The sequence below is a fragment of the Protomyces lactucae-debilis genome, assembly GCF_002105105.1.
Source record: "Protomyces lactucae-debilis strain 12-1054 chromosome Unknown BCR37scaffold_10, whole genome shotgun sequence".
Classification (NCBI taxonomy): domain Eukaryota; kingdom Fungi; phylum Ascomycota; class Taphrinomycetes; order Taphrinales; family Protomycetaceae; genus Protomyces; species Protomyces lactucae-debilis.
Genome location: NW_024468002.1, coordinates 209,847 through 228,674, shown reverse-complemented (window position 1 = coordinate 228,674; position 18,828 = coordinate 209,847). Strand labels below are relative to the sequence as shown.

The 18,828-nt window shown below is 51.2% G+C and overlaps 14 protein-coding genes across 14 annotated transcripts; 7 read left to right on the top strand and 7 right to left on the bottom strand.

The window, feature by feature from the left end:
- Positions 1–13: 13 nt before the first annotated feature.
- BCR37DRAFT_393030 (superoxide dismutase) lies at positions 14–559 on the bottom strand (the record flags this gene model as incomplete). Its single annotated transcript, XM_040871239.1, has 1 exon — positions 14–559. One exon carries the CDS (start codon positions 557–559, stop codon positions 14–16), a length of 546 nt encoding a protein of 181 aa, XP_040725118.1.
- Positions 560–710: 151 nt separating this feature from the next.
- On the bottom strand, positions 711–1,358 carry BCR37DRAFT_393029 (uncharacterized protein; the record flags this gene model as incomplete). Its single annotated transcript, XM_040871238.1, has 1 exon — positions 711–1,358. One exon carries the CDS (start codon positions 1,356–1,358, stop codon positions 711–713), a length of 648 nt encoding a protein of 215 aa, XP_040725117.1.
- Positions 1,359–1,377: 19 nt separating this feature from the next.
- BCR37DRAFT_28398 (uncharacterized protein) lies at positions 1,378–2,305 on the top strand. Its single transcript, XM_040866839.1, has one exon. The coding sequence runs from the start codon at positions 1,642–1,644 to the stop codon at positions 2,254–2,256; it is 615 nt and encodes a 204-aa protein (XP_040725116.1). The 5' UTR covers positions 1,378–1,641; the 3' UTR covers positions 2,257–2,305.
- Positions 2,128–2,789, bottom strand: BCR37DRAFT_26383 (uncharacterized protein). Its single transcript, XM_040866729.1, has 2 exons — positions 2,382–2,789; positions 2,128–2,343 (listed from the first exon to the last, which is right to left on the bottom strand). Exons 1-2 carry the CDS (start codon positions 2,631–2,633, stop codon positions 2,263–2,265), a joined length of 333 nt encoding a protein of 110 aa, XP_040725115.1. The 5' UTR covers positions 2,634–2,789; the 3' UTR covers positions 2,128–2,262.
- Positions 2,790–3,478: 689 nt separating this feature from the next.
- BCR37DRAFT_393027 (class 3-domain-containing protein) lies at positions 3,479–5,317 on the bottom strand (the record flags this gene model as incomplete). Its single annotated transcript, XM_040871237.1, has 1 exon — positions 3,479–5,317. One exon carries the CDS (start codon positions 5,315–5,317, stop codon positions 3,479–3,481), a length of 1,839 nt encoding a protein of 612 aa, XP_040725114.1.
- Positions 5,318–5,577: 260 nt separating this feature from the next.
- BCR37DRAFT_393026 (ribosomal protein L35A) lies at positions 5,578–6,044 on the top strand (the record flags this gene model as incomplete). The annotated part of the gene is made up of 2 exons (XM_040871236.1): positions 5,578–5,584; positions 5,728–6,044. The coding sequence occupies 2 exons, from the start codon at positions 5,578–5,580 to the stop codon at positions 6,042–6,044; spliced, it is 324 nt and encodes a 107-aa protein (XP_040725113.1).
- Positions 5,833–7,142, bottom strand: BCR37DRAFT_379891 (uncharacterized protein). The gene has a single exon (XM_040869367.1). It carries the CDS (start codon positions 7,074–7,076, stop codon positions 6,285–6,287), a length of 792 nt encoding a protein of 263 aa, XP_040725112.1. The 5' UTR covers positions 7,077–7,142; the 3' UTR covers positions 5,833–6,284.
- A 780-nt stretch (positions 7,143–7,922) lies between these two features.
- BCR37DRAFT_27910 (NPL4 family-domain-containing protein) lies at positions 7,923–10,004 on the top strand. The gene is made up of 3 exons (XM_040866811.1): positions 7,923–8,529; positions 8,567–9,838; positions 9,940–10,004. Exons 1-3 carry the CDS (start codon positions 8,244–8,246, stop codon positions 9,942–9,944), a joined length of 1,563 nt encoding a protein of 520 aa, XP_040725111.1. The 5' UTR covers positions 7,923–8,243; the 3' UTR covers positions 9,945–10,004.
- On the bottom strand, positions 9,948–11,195 carry BCR37DRAFT_379888 (Ribokinase-like protein). The gene is made up of 2 exons (XM_040869366.1): positions 11,074–11,195; positions 9,948–11,025 (listed from the first exon to the last, which is right to left on the bottom strand). Exons 1-2 carry the CDS (start codon positions 11,139–11,141, stop codon positions 10,065–10,067), a joined length of 1,029 nt encoding a protein of 342 aa, XP_040725110.1. The 5' UTR covers positions 11,142–11,195; the 3' UTR covers positions 9,948–10,064.
- A 66-nt stretch (positions 11,196–11,261) lies between these two features.
- Positions 11,262–12,302, top strand: BCR37DRAFT_393022 (uncharacterized protein; the record flags this gene model as incomplete). Its single annotated transcript, XM_040871235.1, has 1 exon — positions 11,262–12,302. One exon carries the CDS (start codon positions 11,262–11,264, stop codon positions 12,300–12,302), a length of 1,041 nt encoding a protein of 346 aa, XP_040725109.1.
- A 164-nt stretch (positions 12,303–12,466) lies between these two features.
- On the top strand, positions 12,467–13,812 carry BCR37DRAFT_347584 (chaperone protein dnaJ; the record flags this gene model as incomplete). Its single annotated transcript, XM_040867777.1, has 3 exons — positions 12,467–12,526; positions 12,599–12,612; positions 12,663–13,812. The coding sequence occupies 3 exons, from the start codon at positions 12,467–12,469 to the stop codon at positions 13,810–13,812; spliced, it is 1,224 nt and encodes a 407-aa protein (XP_040725108.1).
- A 117-nt stretch (positions 13,813–13,929) lies between these two features.
- BCR37DRAFT_24600 (5'-nucleotidase) lies at positions 13,930–15,770 on the top strand. Its single transcript, XM_040866588.1, has one exon. It carries the CDS (start codon positions 14,047–14,049, stop codon positions 15,679–15,681), a length of 1,635 nt encoding a protein of 544 aa, XP_040725107.1. The 5' UTR covers positions 13,930–14,046; the 3' UTR covers positions 15,682–15,770.
- On the bottom strand, positions 15,427–16,988 carry BCR37DRAFT_379885 (phosphatase 2C-like domain-containing protein). Its single transcript, XM_040869365.1, has 2 exons — positions 15,730–16,988; positions 15,427–15,677 (listed from the first exon to the last, which is right to left on the bottom strand). Exon 1 carries the CDS (start codon positions 16,923–16,925, stop codon positions 15,861–15,863), a length of 1,065 nt encoding a protein of 354 aa, XP_040725106.1. The 5' UTR covers positions 16,926–16,988; the 3' UTR covers positions 15,427–15,677; positions 15,730–15,860.
- Positions 16,989–17,118: 130 nt separating this feature from the next.
- On the top strand, positions 17,119–18,597 carry BCR37DRAFT_387461 (alcohol acetyltransferase-domain-containing protein; the record flags this gene model as incomplete). The annotated part of the gene is made up of 1 exon (XM_040870538.1): positions 17,119–18,597. The coding sequence occupies one exon, from the start codon at positions 17,119–17,121 to the stop codon at positions 18,595–18,597; it is 1,479 nt and encodes a 492-aa protein (XP_040725105.1).
- Positions 18,598–18,828: the final 231 nt, after the last annotated feature.

Here is an 18,828-nt window from a genome sequence, read left to right as displayed (position 1 = left end):
ATATAGCGCATTCTCATGCTGGCACTGGCAAGATGTTGGCACAGGCAATACGCTTCTTGGCATTATCATGAATGACCACACTCCGACCTGAAATACCAGACCCGACATCCACTTGTAGGCGCTCGTCACTATAAATGTGGCGATAGACGGATGACCTGGTCTTGACGCGATACACTTGTATCTTGTCGTACTTTCCAGACAAATCTCCCACTTGGCACGCATGCTTGTTGTTCATGTCACAAACATGCGTGTCTGTGATGCCGTTGGTATCGAAATGCCCACCTGCTACCAAGCAGTCTTTTCCCGGGTCAGTGATGCGTTCCGGCACTGGCTTTTCGTGGATGTGGTAGGAAAAGTTGCCAATGCTTGCGTCAAAGTTGAAGAGGCGTATGCCAACAATCATTTCATTGATGCCGTCATTGACATTGGCCGAGGTGAAGTGGATGTAACCTTGAGGCGAATCTGATGGGCCATTAAAGACGGCAGACAGCTGTGTCCCTGGAGCACGCTGAGGTATTGTTGCTGCTTGAGCAAGACAGATGAAAGCAAGAATGAACATTATGTGTGACCTGCATTGAATAGGCTTGAAGGGTAGAGAATCTATATCATGGACGCCCAAGATTCATCACTGGAATGGTTTCAGAAATGAGACGACAGATACAACGTCCTGCTGAAACTGGATTTGCAGGTGGGGAGCGGCTATCGGATTATCAATGTTTACTACTGTGAAACTCGACGATATTGGCACAGGCCAGACGCTTCTTGTCCTTGTCGTGCACAACCACAGAGCGGCCCACAATGCCATTGCCTTCAGTGGTGAATGCCAAGAATGGGTCGTCAAATTTGATTCTCCACGTCTTGGCTGGCGAGGCGACTTGGAGAGCTGGAACTTTGCCGTATTTACCGGACAAGTCGCCATCTTGGCAGAGGTCGGGGTGCTCATGGTCACAGATGACTGTGTCGGCAACGCCTTTGGAGTTCAGGTGACCGCCAGCTTGCATACAGTCGATGGCTGGATTTGTAATGATATCTGGCACCCGATTCTGGTGAATGTGGTAAGAAAAGTTGCCCGCCGTGCTATTAACAAAGTTGGTCAACTTGATTTCGATATGAGCTACCGGCGTTGCTCCGCTTTGAGTCGTCTTTGGATAGAAACGAAAATAGCCGTGAGGCGAGTCAATTGGGCCTGCCAGTGTGGCGTTGTAGCGAACCGCATCCACTGTCTCTCCGTGCGTGCGTGCTAGTGTGCATGTACCCAAGCTGAGCAGTGCGACGGGGCATGCGATACGCTGAGTGAGATGCATCTTGAAGTCTGAGCGTTTTGCGCCGTCTAGCGCTTTATGCCGCAAGACTTGCATCTACTCCTGACACTTTGTATGACACTTCGTATAGCGAAGCTCTCTTTGTTTAAGGAGTATCAGATTGAATGCCGCATTCGCTGAGCATTGCGAGCAGCTTCGTGGATGTTCAGCTAGAAGCGTCAGCCAGCTGACTCTTGCCGGATCCAATTTGCATGATTAGAAGGCCAGCTGCAAGCCAAGAGATGGTCTTCAATACAAGGTTCAGGGTGTATTGCAAAGTACGCGTCGTCGTTAACCCGTGGTTGTGGGCAGGTTCGTCTTTTGTTTGGGCGAGTGGGAGATGGAGCCTCATCACCAAGACCTCACTGTCCACTCATCTGACTACACATTGATTGAAGCTGAAATGCAAATGACTTTAATCGAGCTATTTATCATGTCTCGCTGCCCTGATGCAGTCTCTGCTGAAGTCGTCTTTTCTCAGGCTAGCAAATCCTTCCCTGCAGACGCACGCATCAAGCTCGAATGCATCACAAACCAAGACGGAAGCTGCAAGCACGGCGAGCTCGAATGCAATGGCAACAAGATTGAGCTCGCTGTCGAAGCAGTGATGGGCATGTCCTTCAACATTCTCAATTTTACCGATTTGTACAATCGCAACTTTGAACAGATTGGTGTGGTTCCGTTGAAGCATCTAGATGATTGCTTGTCTGCAGCAGGTCTCACCACAGCACAAAAGGCTGCTGTCATTCAGACATACGAGGCAAAGGGAGATGAACTGATGCAAAAGAGCGGAAAATACACGCAATCTCTCGGCGTTCGCTACAGCTGCACCGTCCGCATCAACGGCGAGATTGTTGGCATCCGCGACAACAACGCATGGAAGGAGCTCAAGCACGGCATCGATGGGTCACCAGAGAGCTGGTCAAAATTTGTCAACAAGGTCTCCAATCACTAAGCAATTCTAAAGCATTGTGGCGACAAGAGCCACACTGACGAGTCCAGCTGCTAGCTTTTGCTGGGTGGATGCGCCATTTTTGTGCTTCTGTCTGTTAGTCAGTGTTTTGATGGACAATCGCTTACGATGCTGGTCGAGTTGGTGCTCTTGGCATGGCTGAATGTATGAGGCACAACCGCTTGGCTCATGTTACCCTCTGCTGCTCGGACAGGACTGGCTGCCGCCTTGATTGCTTGATCGACGAGCCTGGAGTAGGCCGTATCCATCTCAGTCGTCATGACCATACCGTCATGGTCGAGCATATCATCGTCGGCGACACCGAGATCCTGGACGGCAGCAACGGCACAGGCGAATGTAAGAATGCTGAGAAACTGCATGATTGTTTGAACGCCTTTGCAGAGGCGAGCGAGGCCTTTTATGCCAGCTTCTCGGTAAGTCGTCGAAACTGACTAAGTCTCAGGATACTCAAACGCCGCACCTGCGCGACGACCACAACGAGAGGCGTTGCAGATGAACAAACAGCAAGTCTATTTGCTTTATAGCTTGCATAGTATTACTCCATTGTCTATCAAACCCTGACCATGTCTAGCATGTCCTCCTCTACGAGCGCAACGGCCATACGCGTCCTGTCTCAAAGCTCACAAAGCGCATACAGCGCCAGTCCACCCAGCGACGATGCGCAAAAACCAGATCCATTGACGCAGCTGCGCGATTATCTGACCTCGCCTCCACTCCAACGCAAATCATCCAACCTAACGCGCGCATACCTCTCTGATCGACCACGCCGCATCACTTTTTCCTGCGTTTGGGAATCGCAGTGTCGTGCAGGTCTGCCTAGACTTTTGCTCTTACCGTACGTGTGTCTCAATCAGCAAGATTTGCAGCGTGACTTGGAGCGCATGGTAGGTAGAGAGGATCCCGTGACGGGTCCATGTCATGGCGCTTCACTCATCCTCCACTTTCCATTCCCGAAACAGCAGCCGTGCCGGTTACGACCAGCAGATTGTTCTGTTGGTTTTCGCAGAGGAGAAATATGCAAACTCATCAGCGATGCATATGAGAGTGCCTTTACCGCAGCATGGGTCGATTCGTGCACGGACGATTCATCGAGTCGTGTTCCGTTAGATCAATTCAGAGTCGGTGGTTACACGGTACGAGATTTACTGCTACGCAGTATTCTCTGGGATCCAGGCTTGCAAGAACTTTCATGCGACATTGAATGTTAAGCTTGCATAGGGCCAGTCAATACTTTTGAGCGTTTCCGTGTAAATGCAGGGCGTGCATGACCATTCGGCATGCTCGTATCCTTTCCCAATTGTCGCTCAGCAAACGCTTCATCACTCTCCTCCCAAATCTCAGACAAGACACGTGTATACTCCCCAGGGATATGGTCAAACATGACAAAGGGGATAAAGATGCGCGCTGCGATCCAGAGCCAGCTTGCTTTACTGCTGCGAATAATGCGAATGGTGTGCATAGAAAGAAGACCAGAGAGTGTCCAGAAACGCATGGGCGGAACATAGCCATCTTTGTAGGTGACATAACCTTGGGCTTCATCACTGCCGTCGCTCTCGTCCAATGCTGCGATACTCTCCTGGATCTTGAGGGAGTCTTGACGATGAGGGGTCTTGAGGGAGGCGCCTTCCTGGAGGGCTTGTTGAGTCTCCTCCATAAGAGGACGTAGATGCACCGTCATACCCGGACACTCTGCAAACTCCAACTTGAGAAAACGAAGCGGATCATGCGCCAAGCCAGGCTGTCGTGGCACCATATCTTGCGCATTCACCACCTTCCATATATTCTTCGAGTATCCCTTGTGATCCATCCATCGCTTGAATTGCTTGTCGGCAAGTCTCGGCGTACCAAAGCCACAAACGTGAATTTTGTCGGCGAGTTTTGAAACGAGGGGCGAGGAGGTGAGGAGGGTCTGTGCATACCACACCACAGACAGGGCAGCGCCAAGTGAGTGTCCAGTAACGAAAATCTTTTCAATGTCATACTTTGTATCGTAGTCTTCGAGGACCTTTTGAATCTGCTCAAAAGCAGTGATTTTGTTGCGACTGAGTGGAAAGTTGACATCAATCGGCTGCATGACGAAGCTAGCAGCTGAACGGGTCAGTAAGCCAGGCAGACTGAGCAAAGCAGAAAAGATGGAACCGATGCTATCCTCTGCGTCATGCACGAGCCGACTCGTCTTGCGCTTGTTGGCGGGTCGCTTGTTTGAGCCTTCTGTTTCACTGGCAGATGTATCACCTGATGTATTGCGCGGTTTTGGTTGATCTTTTCGGTGCAATCGCAGTGCCTTGAGAAAGCCATAGTGCACGCGACCGGCATGTTCGTCTGAATCATCGAGATCAGCAATCTTGACAAGTCGACCCTTCAGATCCGTCATGACATGCATGAGATTGAGAGGTTCTGTGCCACGAAAGCTAATGACCACTACACCATCCTTGACGGCCAAAAAAGCTGATGTGTTTTGGTAAAAGACTGTCCTGAAGGAATCCGTCTCGAAGCCCGCCTTTTTCAATTCATGCAAGATGACGGGCTTATCCTCATACGCCAGTTTTGCGAAATTAGCAAGCGAGAGGGCTGTGCGTACATCAAACTCTTCTGAATCGGCAAAGTAGTTCATGGGTTCGAATGTCGGTGCTGTGCTATTGACAACAGAGATGCGACGACCCGATGCATGTCTACCGACAGACGAGTACTGCAATGCGCGCCGTAGTACAAAACGATCCCAAAACACAAGCAGCCTGAACCACAGGAAAAAGGTAAGAATAATAGGAAACTCGAAGCATCGCCTCACGAGTTTTGGAGCGTGCCTGATGAGTCTAAAGGGCAGCCTGAGTGCAGCTCGAAGGGCTCTGAGGGAGGAGGAGACGAAGATCTTTGTGAGGGAGATGGAGACGAAGAGTGTCATGAGAGGCACGAGGCCGACACCTAGCACAGCAACGAGCAGCATGTAGATGGAGGTACGCGCGTTGAGGGCGTAGAGGGATGCAAATGCAGCGAGGGATGCGAGGAGGTAGTACTTTGCGAGCGACGAGAAGGAAACAGCCATGCGCTGCAGCGGGTATTAGAGACGCTGCATGGTCTCTGTAAGTTAGACTGTAAGTCTTAGCAGATGCGTGTAGCTGTCTGTCTGTTGCTGTCATACTCCTCAATCTTGGCTCCAGATCTGGCGATGCACGTGATAGACAAGACGCACCCGGGTGTCTGGCAATGAATATTCGCAGTCCCGGTCGAGACAGCGAGAGAGAGAAGGAGACCACACCAGACAGAGGAGACAAGAGGCAGCAGCAGGACACATTATATTCAATCATGACTGGTGAGTAGGCCTGCGAGTGCCAGGCATTGTCGGGAAGGGGATATGCAGCAGTGTGCGTCGCGTCTGGAGGCGACACTGATTCCATAACCCAACCAACAGCCTGGCACGACGACGTTCAACAAGCATACTAACCCATCTACTAGAGCAACACCGTCTGTACGTCAAGGGAAAGCACATCTCCTACCAACGGGCAAAGCGCACAACAAACCCCGACGTATCCCTCATCAAGATTGAAGGCTGCGACACACCACAAGAGGCTCAATTCTACCTCGGCAAGCGTATTGCCTACGTCTACAAGGCCAAGAAGGAGATTCGCGGATCACGCATCCGTGTCATCTGGGGCAAGATTGCAAGGACACACGGCAACTCAGGTCTTGTGCGCGCACGGTTCCGAAACAACCTGCCGCCAAAGACATTCGGTGCATCGGTGCGCGTCATGCTCTACCCTTCCACCGTCTAAAGCGACAACTTACGTCCATCACACACATCCGACAAGTCACTTGGCGCAGCATACCTTTTTCCCAATGATGAGTTGCTAAGCAGTCCAACCTGATTGCTTGCAGAGTCTTCCATTAGCACGATGCACTACATACAAAACCATCATCACTGACTCTACGAATACTAACTGAATGATACTTGAACGCACTGCTATTTGAAAACTGAAATCACCATCATGTCTGGTTGAATCATGGATTCATGGTCAGTACGCCTCCGTCTGTCCAGGGACATTGCCAACGATGTCTGCCCACTTTGCATCCATCCAAGCCATCATATCATCCCACATATCCATGAATCGCGAACCTGCCTCTGATGCAGCCTCCTTGCCATCCTCAGCTGCTTGTGCCACTGCGGCTTCCGCGGCCTCGACAGCAGCGGATGTCTTGTCTGCCAGCTGTGCATTGGTTGATAGGACTTGATCCACGGCTTCTGCAGACAAGGCAGGTGGGTCATTGACTGCCGTCTCGCTCCCGTCGTCTTCCTTTGACGGGATAGGCGCAACGTCAGGGACTTCATTGAGCACTGGATGACCCATATCAATAGGCAAGGAGCCAATCAATGTAGGCACCTCCGTCATCCCCTTCAACACTTCCTCAACCGACGCATTCGTCTCCTGTACCGCCGTGGATGGCGCTTTCCCACCCAGCATCAATGCGCACACCACAGCACCACCAGCAAGAAGCAGCACAATCAAAAAGACCACCCCGAGTACATGTTTCGAGAGCTTGCCACGACCCTTTCGCATAGCCTTCCTCCATTTTCGCTGCTGTCGTTTATTTGCCTTTTTACCAGCTGGTGTTGCATGCATTGGGTCGTCTTCGAGAAGGGTATCGAGCGCATCTTCTTCGCCACTGTCGAGATCACTTTCTGTGATGTGTTCTGGTTTCTCATAGGCGGGTGGGGGGTGTTGCGTGTCTTGGGATAGGCGCGCATTGAAGTCGTGTCGGTCAAAGGCGTCGCTTGATACTTTGCGGTAGTTCTTGGAGCGCGTCATCCTGTCTTGAGTGTTGGAGTAGTAGTTAAAAGTAGTTGGTCCAAGTCGCCTCTTGAGTTGTCGGGGATCTTGGCACGTGAACAAAGACCAACACTTGGACAAACTGATACTAGTCTTATCCTACTTTCCTCCTACAATGGATGGAGCAGCTGCAGGAATACCGCATCTGCCAAGGCTTAGACCTCTTCTATATCCCCGGTGTCGTCTCTCCCACTGAACAAGCGCGTCTCATTGCCAAGATCCAAGCGTCAAAAGCCTGGCACACGCTTTCTAATCGTCGCTTGCAAGCACTGCCCTCGCAGCTGCTACAGGGTACAACCTTGCTGAAACAAGCATTACCTGGGTACCTGCAAGAAGTGATAGAACGCACACTCCTGCCACTAGGTGTGTTTGAAGCGTCCCCTCATCAACGCCCAAATCATGTACTGATCAATGAGTATCAGCCCGGTCAGGGTATTCATGCGCATGAAGATGGGCCAGCATATTATCCGCTAGTCTGCACCATCACTCTGGGCAGTCATTGCGTGTATCATCTCTACAACAAGAGTGATCGACAAAAAGTCGCAAACCTTGTGCAGGAGCCTGGATCGTTGCTCGTCACATGTGGCTCAACGTATACGGACTATCTGCATGGAATTGATGAGGTTGAAGTGGATCAGGATCTATCGGAGGCGTCTATTGTGAATTGGTCTATGCTTTCTTGTGCGTACCAGCAGACGACACTGCCTCGCCAGACTCGAATCAGCCTGACATTTCGCGATGTGCTGAAGGAGAGAGCACTGGTCAAGCTGGGTAGATAGCTCTGCATATATGCCAGATACAGTACAAGACCAAGTCAAGAGTAAATCGTTGCCTCCCCATCTGACTCTGCCCGTGACGTCTTCAACTCAACCACGAAGCATCTCAGACGCGTACACCTCCCGTATGAGCATCGTACGTTCTTGTTTTGTAAATTGAGATGCTAACGGGCAGACACTTCGTTATCGCTCCCGGCTAGGGACAGCCAGGGCAACCTTTCAAGCAAGTGATGACTTTCGTAGTGTCCACGAAGCCATTGCGCAAGCGCTCCCCTCAGCCGACCCAGCTTCCCTTGCACTCTGTGATAAACCCTCTGGCCCCTTCACCTCCTTCAATACACTCCATGGCAAGACTATCGCTCAGCTCGGTATGAAGCATGGGGATATGCTCTTCCTCCAATTCAGCGATCGTGCATCAGACATGCCAACAGAGACGGAACCTGTCAAAGCAACGGCGCATAAACTCTCTGGTGCCTCTGTACCCATCAAACCATCTACGCGACCACCTGCCGTATCAGCAGATGCGTGGAAGACGGTGAAACAGCACCCCGTGGATGATCAGCTAGAAAAGCAATCTGGCAAGATCCCAAGGACGCGCGATCGGATGTGTAAGCATGGCCCGAAAGGCATGTGTGACTACTGCATGCCTCTTGAACGTAAGCATCCGCTCTACACAATGAAAGCTAACGACAGCCTTCGATGCGACGTACCTAGAGGAACACAAAATCAAGCATGCATCCTTCCATGCACACCTCAAAAAGGTCAATAGCGCAACCAATAAGCCGGAACTCAATAGCTCCTTCATTCCACCACTTAGCGAACCAGTGGTCACAGTCCTGCCGAATTGCACAACAGGACACGCCCCTTGGCCCGGTGGTATCTGCAGCAAATGCCAACCCTCCGCAGTCACGCTTCAACGCCAAGATTACCGAATGATGGATCATCTTGAATTTGCGAATCCAACCATTGTCGACAAATTCTTGGACTATTGGCGGAAATCAGGGCATCAGCGATTTGGGTTTTTATTCGGTACTGTGCAAGCCTATGAAGGTGTTCCCCTGGGTCAAAAAGCCGTTGCCCAAGTGATTTACGAGCCACCACAAGCGTGCCATGCTGATGGTATTGAACTTTTACCCTGGGAAGACCGTGCGCTCGTCATGCAAGTTGCTGAGCGATGCAATCTAGAATTGGTGGGTTGCTTATTTACCGATTTGACCGATGACGGGTCAGGCAAGGGTACCGTCCTGCGGAAAAGACATATTGATTCTTTCTTCCTCTCAAGTTTGGAAGCACAACTTGCTGCCTTGTTTCAATCTGAGCATCCCTGCAAGTCACATTGGGCAGCGAACGGGCGGTACGGCTCGAAATTCATCACTGCCGTGGTCTCTGGGAGTCCTGATACAGGCGCTATTGACATTGCTCCTTACCAAATCTCAGAACAAGGAGTTGCCTTGTTCTCTGCACATGTTGTCGAACCCAGCACAGACCCAAACACTATTTTGGTATGCAAGGAAGAAGACGATGCAAAGGTATACATTCCTGAAGTGTTTTACTCAAAAGTCAATGAATATGGGCGACAGGTCAAGGAGAATGCCAAGCCTGCATTTCCAATGGAATACTTACTTGTGACGCTCACGCACGGATTCCCAAATGAGCCGCAAGAGCGATTTGGTGCGACGTTTCCTATTGAGCATCGTGGTGCGATTGGCGAAGCTGGCGATCTCGCAGCTGTTGCGAAGCAGTTGAAATTAAGTGAGTCTGCTACACAATCAGGCCAGGCATCCATCAAGGCCATTCAAGATTTTCATCTCGTCTTGTACCTCGCTTCACTGGATATCCTCTCAAAACAAGAACTTGGCATGCTTTGTGAAACGGCCGCAACGGGCAGTATGGAAAAGGCACAGGGACTGATTGAGTCTGGTGGGTGGCAAACGCTCTTGGCCATTCTCGAAGAATCGACTGGCGGTAAGATTCCTCCTGGCGCACTAGGAAAGCGCGCTAATTCAGGTTAGTCTAGACACTCCTTGGCAAAACACAAGTTTACTGATGCTTCAACATTAGGCGAGGATGATGCAGGTGCATTGGAGAGTTTGACGATTGACAGTGATTCAGATACGACGCGACAAGCAGCACACCGAAAGAAACGACGGCTGGAACGCTACTAAGTTAAATTTCCAATGCTACTCATGACTTATATCTTGGCATCTCGGTCTCCTAATATGCGCTGAACCTGCTCCTCTGGCGAGTCGAATAGTGCCTTGTATGCGTCTCCCACGCTAGCCACAAGATCCGTTGCCATCATGCCGCGTCCTTTTGTGTCGAATGCATGTCTTGAGCAAAATCGTGTGGTGGCACAAGCGCCAAACGCAGCCAAGAGCATACAACGCTCGGCGTCCATGTGATCTTCTGTATCTTCTTCCCACAGACCTGCGCGATACGCTGCTTGCCATGAGAGAAACGTGCCCATCGTACCACTCAGGACATCACCTTGACCTCCGCACCGTTTCAATCCTCCAGGCATATCCACAACAAGCGTTTCTTTTCCATTTGAAATGTAGTCTTTCGGTCCCTTCTGTACGATTGTCACGCCCAACGTCTTGCTTAGGAGGAGACATTGCTTCTCTTTGCTTTCCTTCTTCATTGCTTCCTTCAAACCAGCGGCTTCTGCAAGACGTCCAAATTCAACAACGTTGGGCGTCAAGACACATTCCAAGTACCCTTGAACGAGGTTTGGTTCATTCTTGATGAGCCATAGACCATCTGCGTCAATCACGAGCGGCATCTTGCGTTCCTTGAGGGTCTGTACAATGGCTGCTGCAGTCTTTTGCATGAGTGCATCGCGACCGAGTCCAGGCCCTAGACTCACACTCGACATGCGATCAAAGAGCGGTGTCACCTTGTCCATCATAGCATCCACATCACTCTGCTCGCTTGACTGGTCATTCGATTGGCGTAAAATGGGAAAGACAATCAAGTCTGGTGAGTAGGACTTAATGACAGAGCCTGCTTCATTGTCACACAAGATATGGCCCATATCTGCACCGAGCAGCATTGAAGACATGCAAGCATAGTACGGAGCACCTGTGTAGTTCTCTGAACCACCAATCACGAGTGTCCGGCCTGCTTGACCTTTATGGAAGCTTGGCGAGAGTCTTTATAGTATGTCAGCGGTTGGATGGTTCAAGACTGATGAAGCTTACGGTGGGATTAGGCGCTTGACTTGCTTGAGCGTCTTGAGCAGCTGGGCCATGTCTGCTTCGTCAGCCATCAGAAGCAGATCCTGAAAAGTCTCTTGAGCTGTCGTCTGTGCACATCGAGGTCGTCGTTGCGTCGTTGACCGATGCGACCACGACGTCATGCATGCGACCACAACACCAATAGCGCACCGATGAAGCGCAAGCTGCCTTCGTGGGTCGAGGAGCAGGCAGAAACAGAGACAGTACACAAGTCGCCAAAAGTCCTGCTGGAGGAGGACGAAGCTGCCACAAAGGAAGAAGAAAGCGATGAAGAAGACTACTTGAGCATGACGTTCGATACTGGCGAAAAGGCCAGCTCTTTATTATCCAAACATGACCGCGAGCGTTTGAAGCGTGCCGACAAGGGACGCGAGAGACAACCGACAGAAGAAGAGAGGGCTCATCAGGCGCGTGAAGAAGCGCTCGCTAAGCCCATCCATGCTGTTCCGACCTTGTCAAAGGCGATGCGCATGATGAACAAGATGGGCTATCAAGAGGGCACTGCACTAGGCGTCCAAGAGTCCTTCCAGAAGAACGCCCTCAAGGAACCTCTCGCACCCTCTGTGCTCGCTGAACGCGGCGGCATTGGCTTGGCGGCAGAACAAAAGAGACAATTCATGGCACAAGTAGAAGCTGTCGAGGCGGAAGAACACGCTACAGAAGAAGGCTATCGGGAAGCAGTACGAACAGAAAAGGAGACACGACGGCTTGAAGGTCAATTACACGCTGCTCAGGGCGTTTGTGAGCGGCTTGACGTGGACACACTCGGTGAAGAAGCAGTCACTGCAATGCATCGTGTCAATGTGCTTTGGCGATCGCGTGTAAGACACCGGCAGGCGAAAGAGCGAGAGCGGTTGCTACGGCAGCAGATGCTGGACCATGCGCTCAGCTTCACGAATCGGCAATTCAATGATGAAGATGCACTGGAGCATATAAATGAAGATGCTGCAGTTGACGAAGAGCAGATGATGGAGCGGCGGAGGAAGCTGAGAGCCACACTGGAGGAAGAGGGAGAAGAAGAAGCAGACGAGGAGCTGGATGCATTTGAGGCTTTGGATGTCGGTGAGCGTTTGGACCGCGTCTTGATCTATCTGCGCGAAACATACAGCTACTGCTTCTGGTGCGGGCACCGGTACAAGGACAAGCAGGAGCTGGATGAGCTGTGTCCTGGGCCGCATGAGGAAGCCCATTAGCTCGCCTGTAGAAGTAACAGTAGAACTAGTGACTATCTGGTCTCTCGCCTTGGGCCTGGTCGTGCGCTGTGTTCCAAAACTTTCGAATCCTTCTGCGGCTCAAAAACTTCAAGAGCACCAACCGCCCCTCATCCTCCAATCCTACAGAGCATAGCCAGGCACGCATGGTCCGCGACTCCAAGCTATACGATACACTCGGTGTTGACCCAAGCGCAAGCGAGTCTGTAAGTCCCATCTTTCTTTCCCGGTCAATTCGGGGCAAGAAACCACTTCCAAGACGATGACTAACGCAGCAGGACCTCAAAAAGGCGTATGTCGACCTGGTAGCCTCATTCAACACACAAACTAACATCCTCCTAGGTATCGCAAGCTTGCACTCAAGTATCACCCAGACAAGAACCCCGATGCTGGCGATAAATTCAAGGAAATCAGCCACGCGTATGAAGTCCTAGCCGACTCCAGCAAGCGGCAAATCTATGACCAGTATGGTGAGGAGGGACTCAGCGGAGGTGGTGGCGGTCATGGTGGTATGAACCCAGAAGACTTGTTCTCACAGTTCTTTGGAGGCGGCATGTTTGGTGGCGGTGGTGGTCGGCAGCAGCAGCGTGGCCCACAGAAGGGTAAAGATCTGTCGCATGTCCTCAAAGTCACCTTGGAGGACTTGTATGTGGGTAAAGTATCCAAGCTTGCTTTGCAGAAGCACGTCCTCTGTAAGGCGTGTGATGGCCGCGGAGGTAAAGAAGGTGCTGTGAAAAAGTGTGCTGGTTGCGATGGACAAGGTGTCAAGATGATGATGCGACAGATGGGACCCATGATTCAGCGATTCCAGACTGTCTGCCCAGACTGCAGCGGACAGGGTGAGACATGCAAGGAGAAGGACAAGTGCAAAGAGTGCAAGGGCAAGAAGATTGTCAATGAGCGTAAAGTGCTTCAAGTCCACATCGACAAGGGCATGCAGCATGGCCAACGGATCGTCTTCAACGGCGAAGGAGACCAAGCACCTGATACAATTCCAGGCGACGTCATCTTTGTGCTTGAGCTCAAAGAGCACGAACGCTTCCAACGCAAGGACGATGATCTCTTCTACCAAGCACATATTGACCTGCTGACTGCGCTTGCCGGTGGCAAGATCCTAGTGGAGCATCTCGACAACCGATTCATCGAAGTGCCCATTCCAGCTGGTGCAGCCATCAAGCCACAAGACTTGCGTGTTGTGGAGGGTCAAGGTATGCCGTCCTACAGGCATCACGAAATGGGCAACCTCTACATTCGCTTTGCCATTGGCTTCCCTGCAAAAGACTGGACCACACCGGACAAGATTGCCCTATTGGAGCAAGTATTGCCACCACGGCCTAAAGTCAAGCTGCCAAAGGGCGCGCATTCAGAAACGTGCGAGATGGAAGAGATTGACCCTATGCAAGAGGCGCGGGCGGAAGGACGTGCCAACAATGGTCAGGAGGACGATGAAGATGGCGAGGGAGGCCCGGGTGTGCAATGTGCTCAGCAGTAAGGGCGCCTCCTTCTGCTTGGATGTACTTCACCCTGCAGGCTCTCCGCTTGCGACCCTTAGATTTGTTTCATTGCTTTGTAGCGAGAACATCATGTCCCTGCCATATCTCTGGCCATGGAGTCGCAAATAGTGACTGTTCATTCTAAGTTGCCTGACCGTATTTGGACATCTGCTCGAGGCGACTGAAGCCGACACCACAAGCGCTATAGCTCGTCACTCGCGGGCGCATTCACTATGCGGCGCTGGGCGCTCTTTTCATTGTGTTGTCTCGGAGTAACGGCACAAGCAGACAGTATACCAGACAGCGTGCATATCATCCACGTCAATGATCTTCATTCGCACTTTGACCAGATGACACCCAAAGGCGATGCCTGCGATATAAAGAGGAAAGCTTGTGTCGGCGGCTACGCTCGCATCAGCGCACAGATTCAAGAGTTGCGCAGGCTGCATCCAGACAACAGCCTTGTACTCAATGCTGGAGATGAGTTCCAAGGAACCTTGTTTTACACGTACTACAAAGGGTCAAAGTCGGCAGAGGTCCTGAATCGTATACAATTCGATGCAGTAACTCTAGGAAATCACGAATTTGACGATGGATACGAGCATCTTGTCAAGTACTTGCGCAACTTGACATCCCCGGTCGTTTGTGCCAATGTTAGAACCAAGGTCGATGCATTGAATGACGCGCTTGTCCCGACTTTGGAGTTGCCAAGGCTTGGCATTGCAATATTCGGCCTACTGACCCCTGATACAAAGTTCATCAGTTCGCCAGGAGATGAAGTCTCATTTGCTGAACCGCTCAAAGTGGCGCAAACCCTGATTGATGACTTGCGTGGTCGCGGCTTCAAACGCATCATCGCTCTCACACACATTGGTTATGCAGAAGATCAAGATCTTGTTCGAGCAACGCGAGGATTAAGTCTGGTGGTCGGTGCGCACAGCCATACATTTCTTGGCGATGTACCTTTTTCTCAGGGGCCATACCCGACACTCGTGAAGGACCTAGATGGCTTCGAAGTGCCCATCGTGACAAATGGCAAATGGGGTTACAATCTAGGCCACCTCGAGGTAACGTTCGACGAAACCGGTCGAATCAGCGCCTATGCTGGTCAGCCCATCAGGCTTCTGCCGAATATCGAGCAAGATTCCAAGCTTGCAGATGATATTCGTGAATGGAGGAAGCCATTCTTGGAATATTCGAGGCAAGTTGTGGGCTTCGCAACGAAGCGCTTCCCGTCTCCTCTCACGTGTTGGTTTGCTGAGTGCGCCATTGGCAATCTTGTGACAGATGCCATGCTGGACGCACATCCACAGGGTGATGCAGCTATGACAAATTCAGGTGGCTTGCGAGCGGGTCTCGCAAAGGGCAATATCACTATGGGTGCAGTCATGGACGTCTTTCCCTTTCAATCGAGACTTGTTGACCTTGTCCTGACAGGAGCTGGACTCTGGGAGACCCTCGAAAACATTGTCAGCTTTAAGAATCTGCAGACTGGACATCACATCACAAGCTTTGCTCAAATGTCTGGCATGCAAATAGTGTTTACAAGCTCAAACCCGATTGGCAAGCGCCTGGCCAGTTTGAAGATACGACGAAAGTCTGACGAATCATGGGAAGAGATTGACAGGACTGCAAACTATACCATTGTCACACTTGACTTCATGACCAGTGGCGGCGACTTTTGGTGGCCCGAACAAACAGGTCTGAAGCCAAAAGAGCTGCTCGAGAATGTCTTTATCGACTATTTAAAGAAGGAGAAATCAGTGACGCCTATGATAGACGGACGGATACGCGATACGGTCAGCAAACTCAGAAGTTTCCTGGGAAGCCTGATCAATGTGAGCCGCGACTTGACTGCACTTTGGTAAGGCATTCTTGCAAACCCCTCTCGTGACGCTGACTGACAGATTCTCTAGGTTCCTGTCATTCGGTGACTGGCCGACTCACGGTCTGCAGACAATCCGCATGACCACTGAAGCCCTTTTAGAATGGCGAGCACGACTTCGAGGTGCGGCCATGCATGATGAATGATTAAACGCTTGTTGCTTTACAATTTTGCCTTGATGGCACCCAGCCAGCTGTCCTTCTCACCTGTACCCTGTTCGCCGACCCGCAGTACAATGACAGCGATGTCGTCCTCCTTGCCGCCATCATATCGCATGCGATTTTGCCGAGCCTCAACACTGAAAGGACCATTCTTGGTTCTCGAGACGCCGGCCATTTGTGCTTGCTTGACCAAGGCAGCTGCTTGTTTCGCAGCATCTTGCTGACTTTTCTTCATGTACTCTAAAGCATCCTCGAGAAAAATGTTGTCAAAGAATCCATCTGTAGCCAGGACGACCGTGTCGCCCGATTGAAGCTGAAATGTCTGCAGATCGGCATCCGCAGGCTTGTTCTCCAGCTGACCAGGCCGACGCATGGAGTCTGGCATCTTGGCTAGCTGATAGGGTGCATTGAAGAAATACGTCTGTGGCTTTGATGCATACAGAACCTGGCCTGCTCGAGCAATGAAATACCCTGAATCTCCGAGATTCGCAACGGCAAATTCAGCAGTCGCAGTGTCAATGCTGGCAATGAGCGCAGTTGCAGAGCCAAGCTTGATCCTAGCGTCCTTTTGCACGGCACTGTATGCTGTTTGCAAAATAGTCGCGGGAGATTCCGTCTTATTGGTCGAAGTCTTACAAGCTTCAAGGGCATGTTCAGCAAGGCCGCGTGAAAAGACGCTTGGATCAACACCCATATCCTGCCAGCCGCCAACACCATCCATAACTCCAAGCCACAGCTTGTTTTGCTGCTTGCACAGGAAGAATGCGTCTTCACCAGCTCCAATGGTATTAGCACCCTCTGCAGAGGTACTTGCTGGTTCCGAACCGACTTTAGTGCTTGGCCCAGTTTGAGTCGGGCGTGCCCGTCTTTTGGGCACAGCAGACGCACCTACTGTGCAGGAGAAGAGCGTCGCAGCCGCAGCAGCCACTGTGCGTGTGCTTGAAAGCGGTCTCATGCCTGAGCGTGCACGAGCAGAATATTGTAAAGTAGGATGTGTACAATGTAGTCTTGAAGCTGATAGAGAGGGAGCTGCGGTTCGTTGAAGCAAGCTACGCGTCCAGGACATACAAGCACAGCTTAGTCTCTCACGGGAGGTTGACAGTCTGACAAGATACAAGCGTCCACGGACCACGAGTGTCAGCAGATGCAGCCGAGCGTGTGACAAATTTGCGTTCAGGGGTGCGACTGTCGCGATATCTAAATCAGGTCACACGAAACCCGCTCACTGTATAGACGACCAACTTGTCCGTCTTGTTCGAATGTCAGCAAATGATATCATAACAGAATCTCGCCCGTGTGGGAAGCTTGAGCTTTGGTGTGTCTATCGAGCTGACCTCAAATGCTACCTCAATGTTAATGTCTCTTGCCTTTACTCGACACAGGACGGCTCAAAACAAGATGCCAAATCCTTAGAAGAGTCTGTTCGCCTTGCTTTGTTGAAACGTGTCATACCGGAGAATGCGTTGCTAGGCTGCAGTATCGAAGAGACAAATTCCGAAAAGTGCTACTTCAAAAGCCAGGCATGGTCTCTCGCTGAGCTACCTATCGAAATCTTGGATGGAAGCAGTAATGTAGAGCAGGTTATCTGCGCTACACACAACACTGCATTGCCTGTGAGTCTGCCATGGAAGGTACAGATTCTCCCGGCATCAGAATCGAGTGTGGACAATAACAAGTTTTGGCTGTCCTTCACCTTCCATCACGCAATTGCGGATGGCTCCTCTGGCTTGATCTTTCACAAGAAGCTGCTCGCAGCACTCAATGAAGGTATTGATGATGCAACAGTTCCGTCAGCCAGAGATTCGCTTCCACAACCCATTGAGGTCCGTCTCGACGTTCGGCCTGGCCCAGTCATGTTGCTAGGAGAGCTTTGGCAGATTGTCCCATTACCATCCTTTGTCAAGCGCTGGTTCTCCCCTTCTTGCTACCTGGGTCAGAGTACAACATTGCAACAACGGGTGAGAACCCAGTGTCGTCTGCGCTCGCTTGTTTTACCAGCCGATTCAGTCGCAAAGCTACGAGGCACGTCCAAGAAAGCTGCTGTCAGCATACATGCTCTCATCCATGCTGCACTATTGCACGCATTCTCTGACCTGATTGGACAGACGCCAAAGGCATCGCAGAACATCAAGGCTTACACACCCATCAATCTTCGCCCTTTGCTGAAGGGCCAGCAAGACATAATTGCCAACTATGTTTCAACGCATGCAAGCTCTCTTCAACCCAGGAGCACTTTGGTAGAGACCGCAAAAGCTTTTTACAAGGAGATCAATCAGCCAGGTTCGCGAAGCAAAGCACTGCAGCTGTTGGGCTTGTTCAACTACATCGACAATCACGCTCCCCGGCAAGTCAAAGTCAACGAAAAGAAGGACTCCGTGACAAGTGATGGGTCGATCAGTCGCGTCGCCTCTCGTCTTGTTGCAGGCATGCAAAATTTTGTTATGGAACGCCTTGAGCGTGCTACAGAGACCTCGCTGTCGGGCACGTTTGAGATTTCGAATCTTGGCAATTGGCAGCCAAAAAATACTAGCAAGGAGGCAAGCCGTCTTGGTATAGACGATGTCATTTTCTCGGGATCCAATGGGCCGATCGGAGAACTTATAAATCTCTGCGTTGTCACCTTGGCTGGCGGTCCGATGCGAATCATCTTCAGCTATCGAACAAACTTCATCAGTGAAGAGATGGTTGACAGTCTTGTGCAGCTCTTTGAAACTCACCTTGCCAAGCTTTGCGCTTGACCTCTCAGGCTCTCACCCATGAGTCTTGGCGAGTTGAGTCGGTAAGAGAATGGCTGTGCCCGTAGGGCAGCACAGCCGAGCGTATCTCGAGATCTCGAGGACGGGTCCACAATGTCTCGCCGTAATCGTGTCTTGCAAGTACGCGTGATCTGAACACTCGTGCGAGCAAGAGATGAAAATTCGAGCTCGCTACCGAGCCTTGGCTGGGCTGGTCTGGATTTCGGGCCGCGC

Coding starts and splice junctions, on each gene's coding strand:
- BCR37DRAFT_28398 (XM_040866839.1), top strand. CDS start 1,642: ATGGAGCCTCATCACCAAGACCTCACTGTCCACTCATCTGACTACACA.
- BCR37DRAFT_26383 (XM_040866729.1), bottom strand. CDS start 2,633: ATGCAGTTTCTCAGCATTCTTACATTCGCCTGTGCCGTTGCTGCCGTC. Junction 2,344..2,381: donor GCACCAACTCGACCAGCATC/GTAAGCGATTGT, acceptor ACTAACAGACAG/AAGCACAAAAATGGCGCATC.
- BCR37DRAFT_379891 (XM_040869367.1), bottom strand. CDS start 7,076: ATGACGCGCTCCAAGAACTACCGCAAAGTATCAAGCGACGCCTTTGAC.
- BCR37DRAFT_27910 (XM_040866811.1), top strand. CDS start 8,244: ATGAAGCATGGGGATATGCTCTTCCTCCAATTCAGCGATCGTGCATCA. Junction 8,530..8,566: donor CTACTGCATGCCTCTTGAAC/GTAAGCATCCGC, acceptor AGCTAACGACAG/CCTTCGATGCGACGTACCTA.
- BCR37DRAFT_379888 (XM_040869366.1), bottom strand. CDS start 11,141: ATGGCTGACGAAGCAGACATGGCCCAGCTGCTCAAGACGCTCAAGCAA. Junction 11,026..11,073: donor GTCAAGCGCCTAATCCCACC/GTAAGCTTCATC, acceptor CATACTATAAAG/ACTCTCGCCAAGCTTCCATA.
- BCR37DRAFT_24600 (XM_040866588.1), top strand. CDS start 14,047: ATGCGGCGCTGGGCGCTCTTTTCATTGTGTTGTCTCGGAGTAACGGCA.
- BCR37DRAFT_379885 (XM_040869365.1), bottom strand. CDS start 16,925: ATGTCCTGGACGCGTAGCTTGCTTCAACGAACCGCAGCTCCCTCTCTA.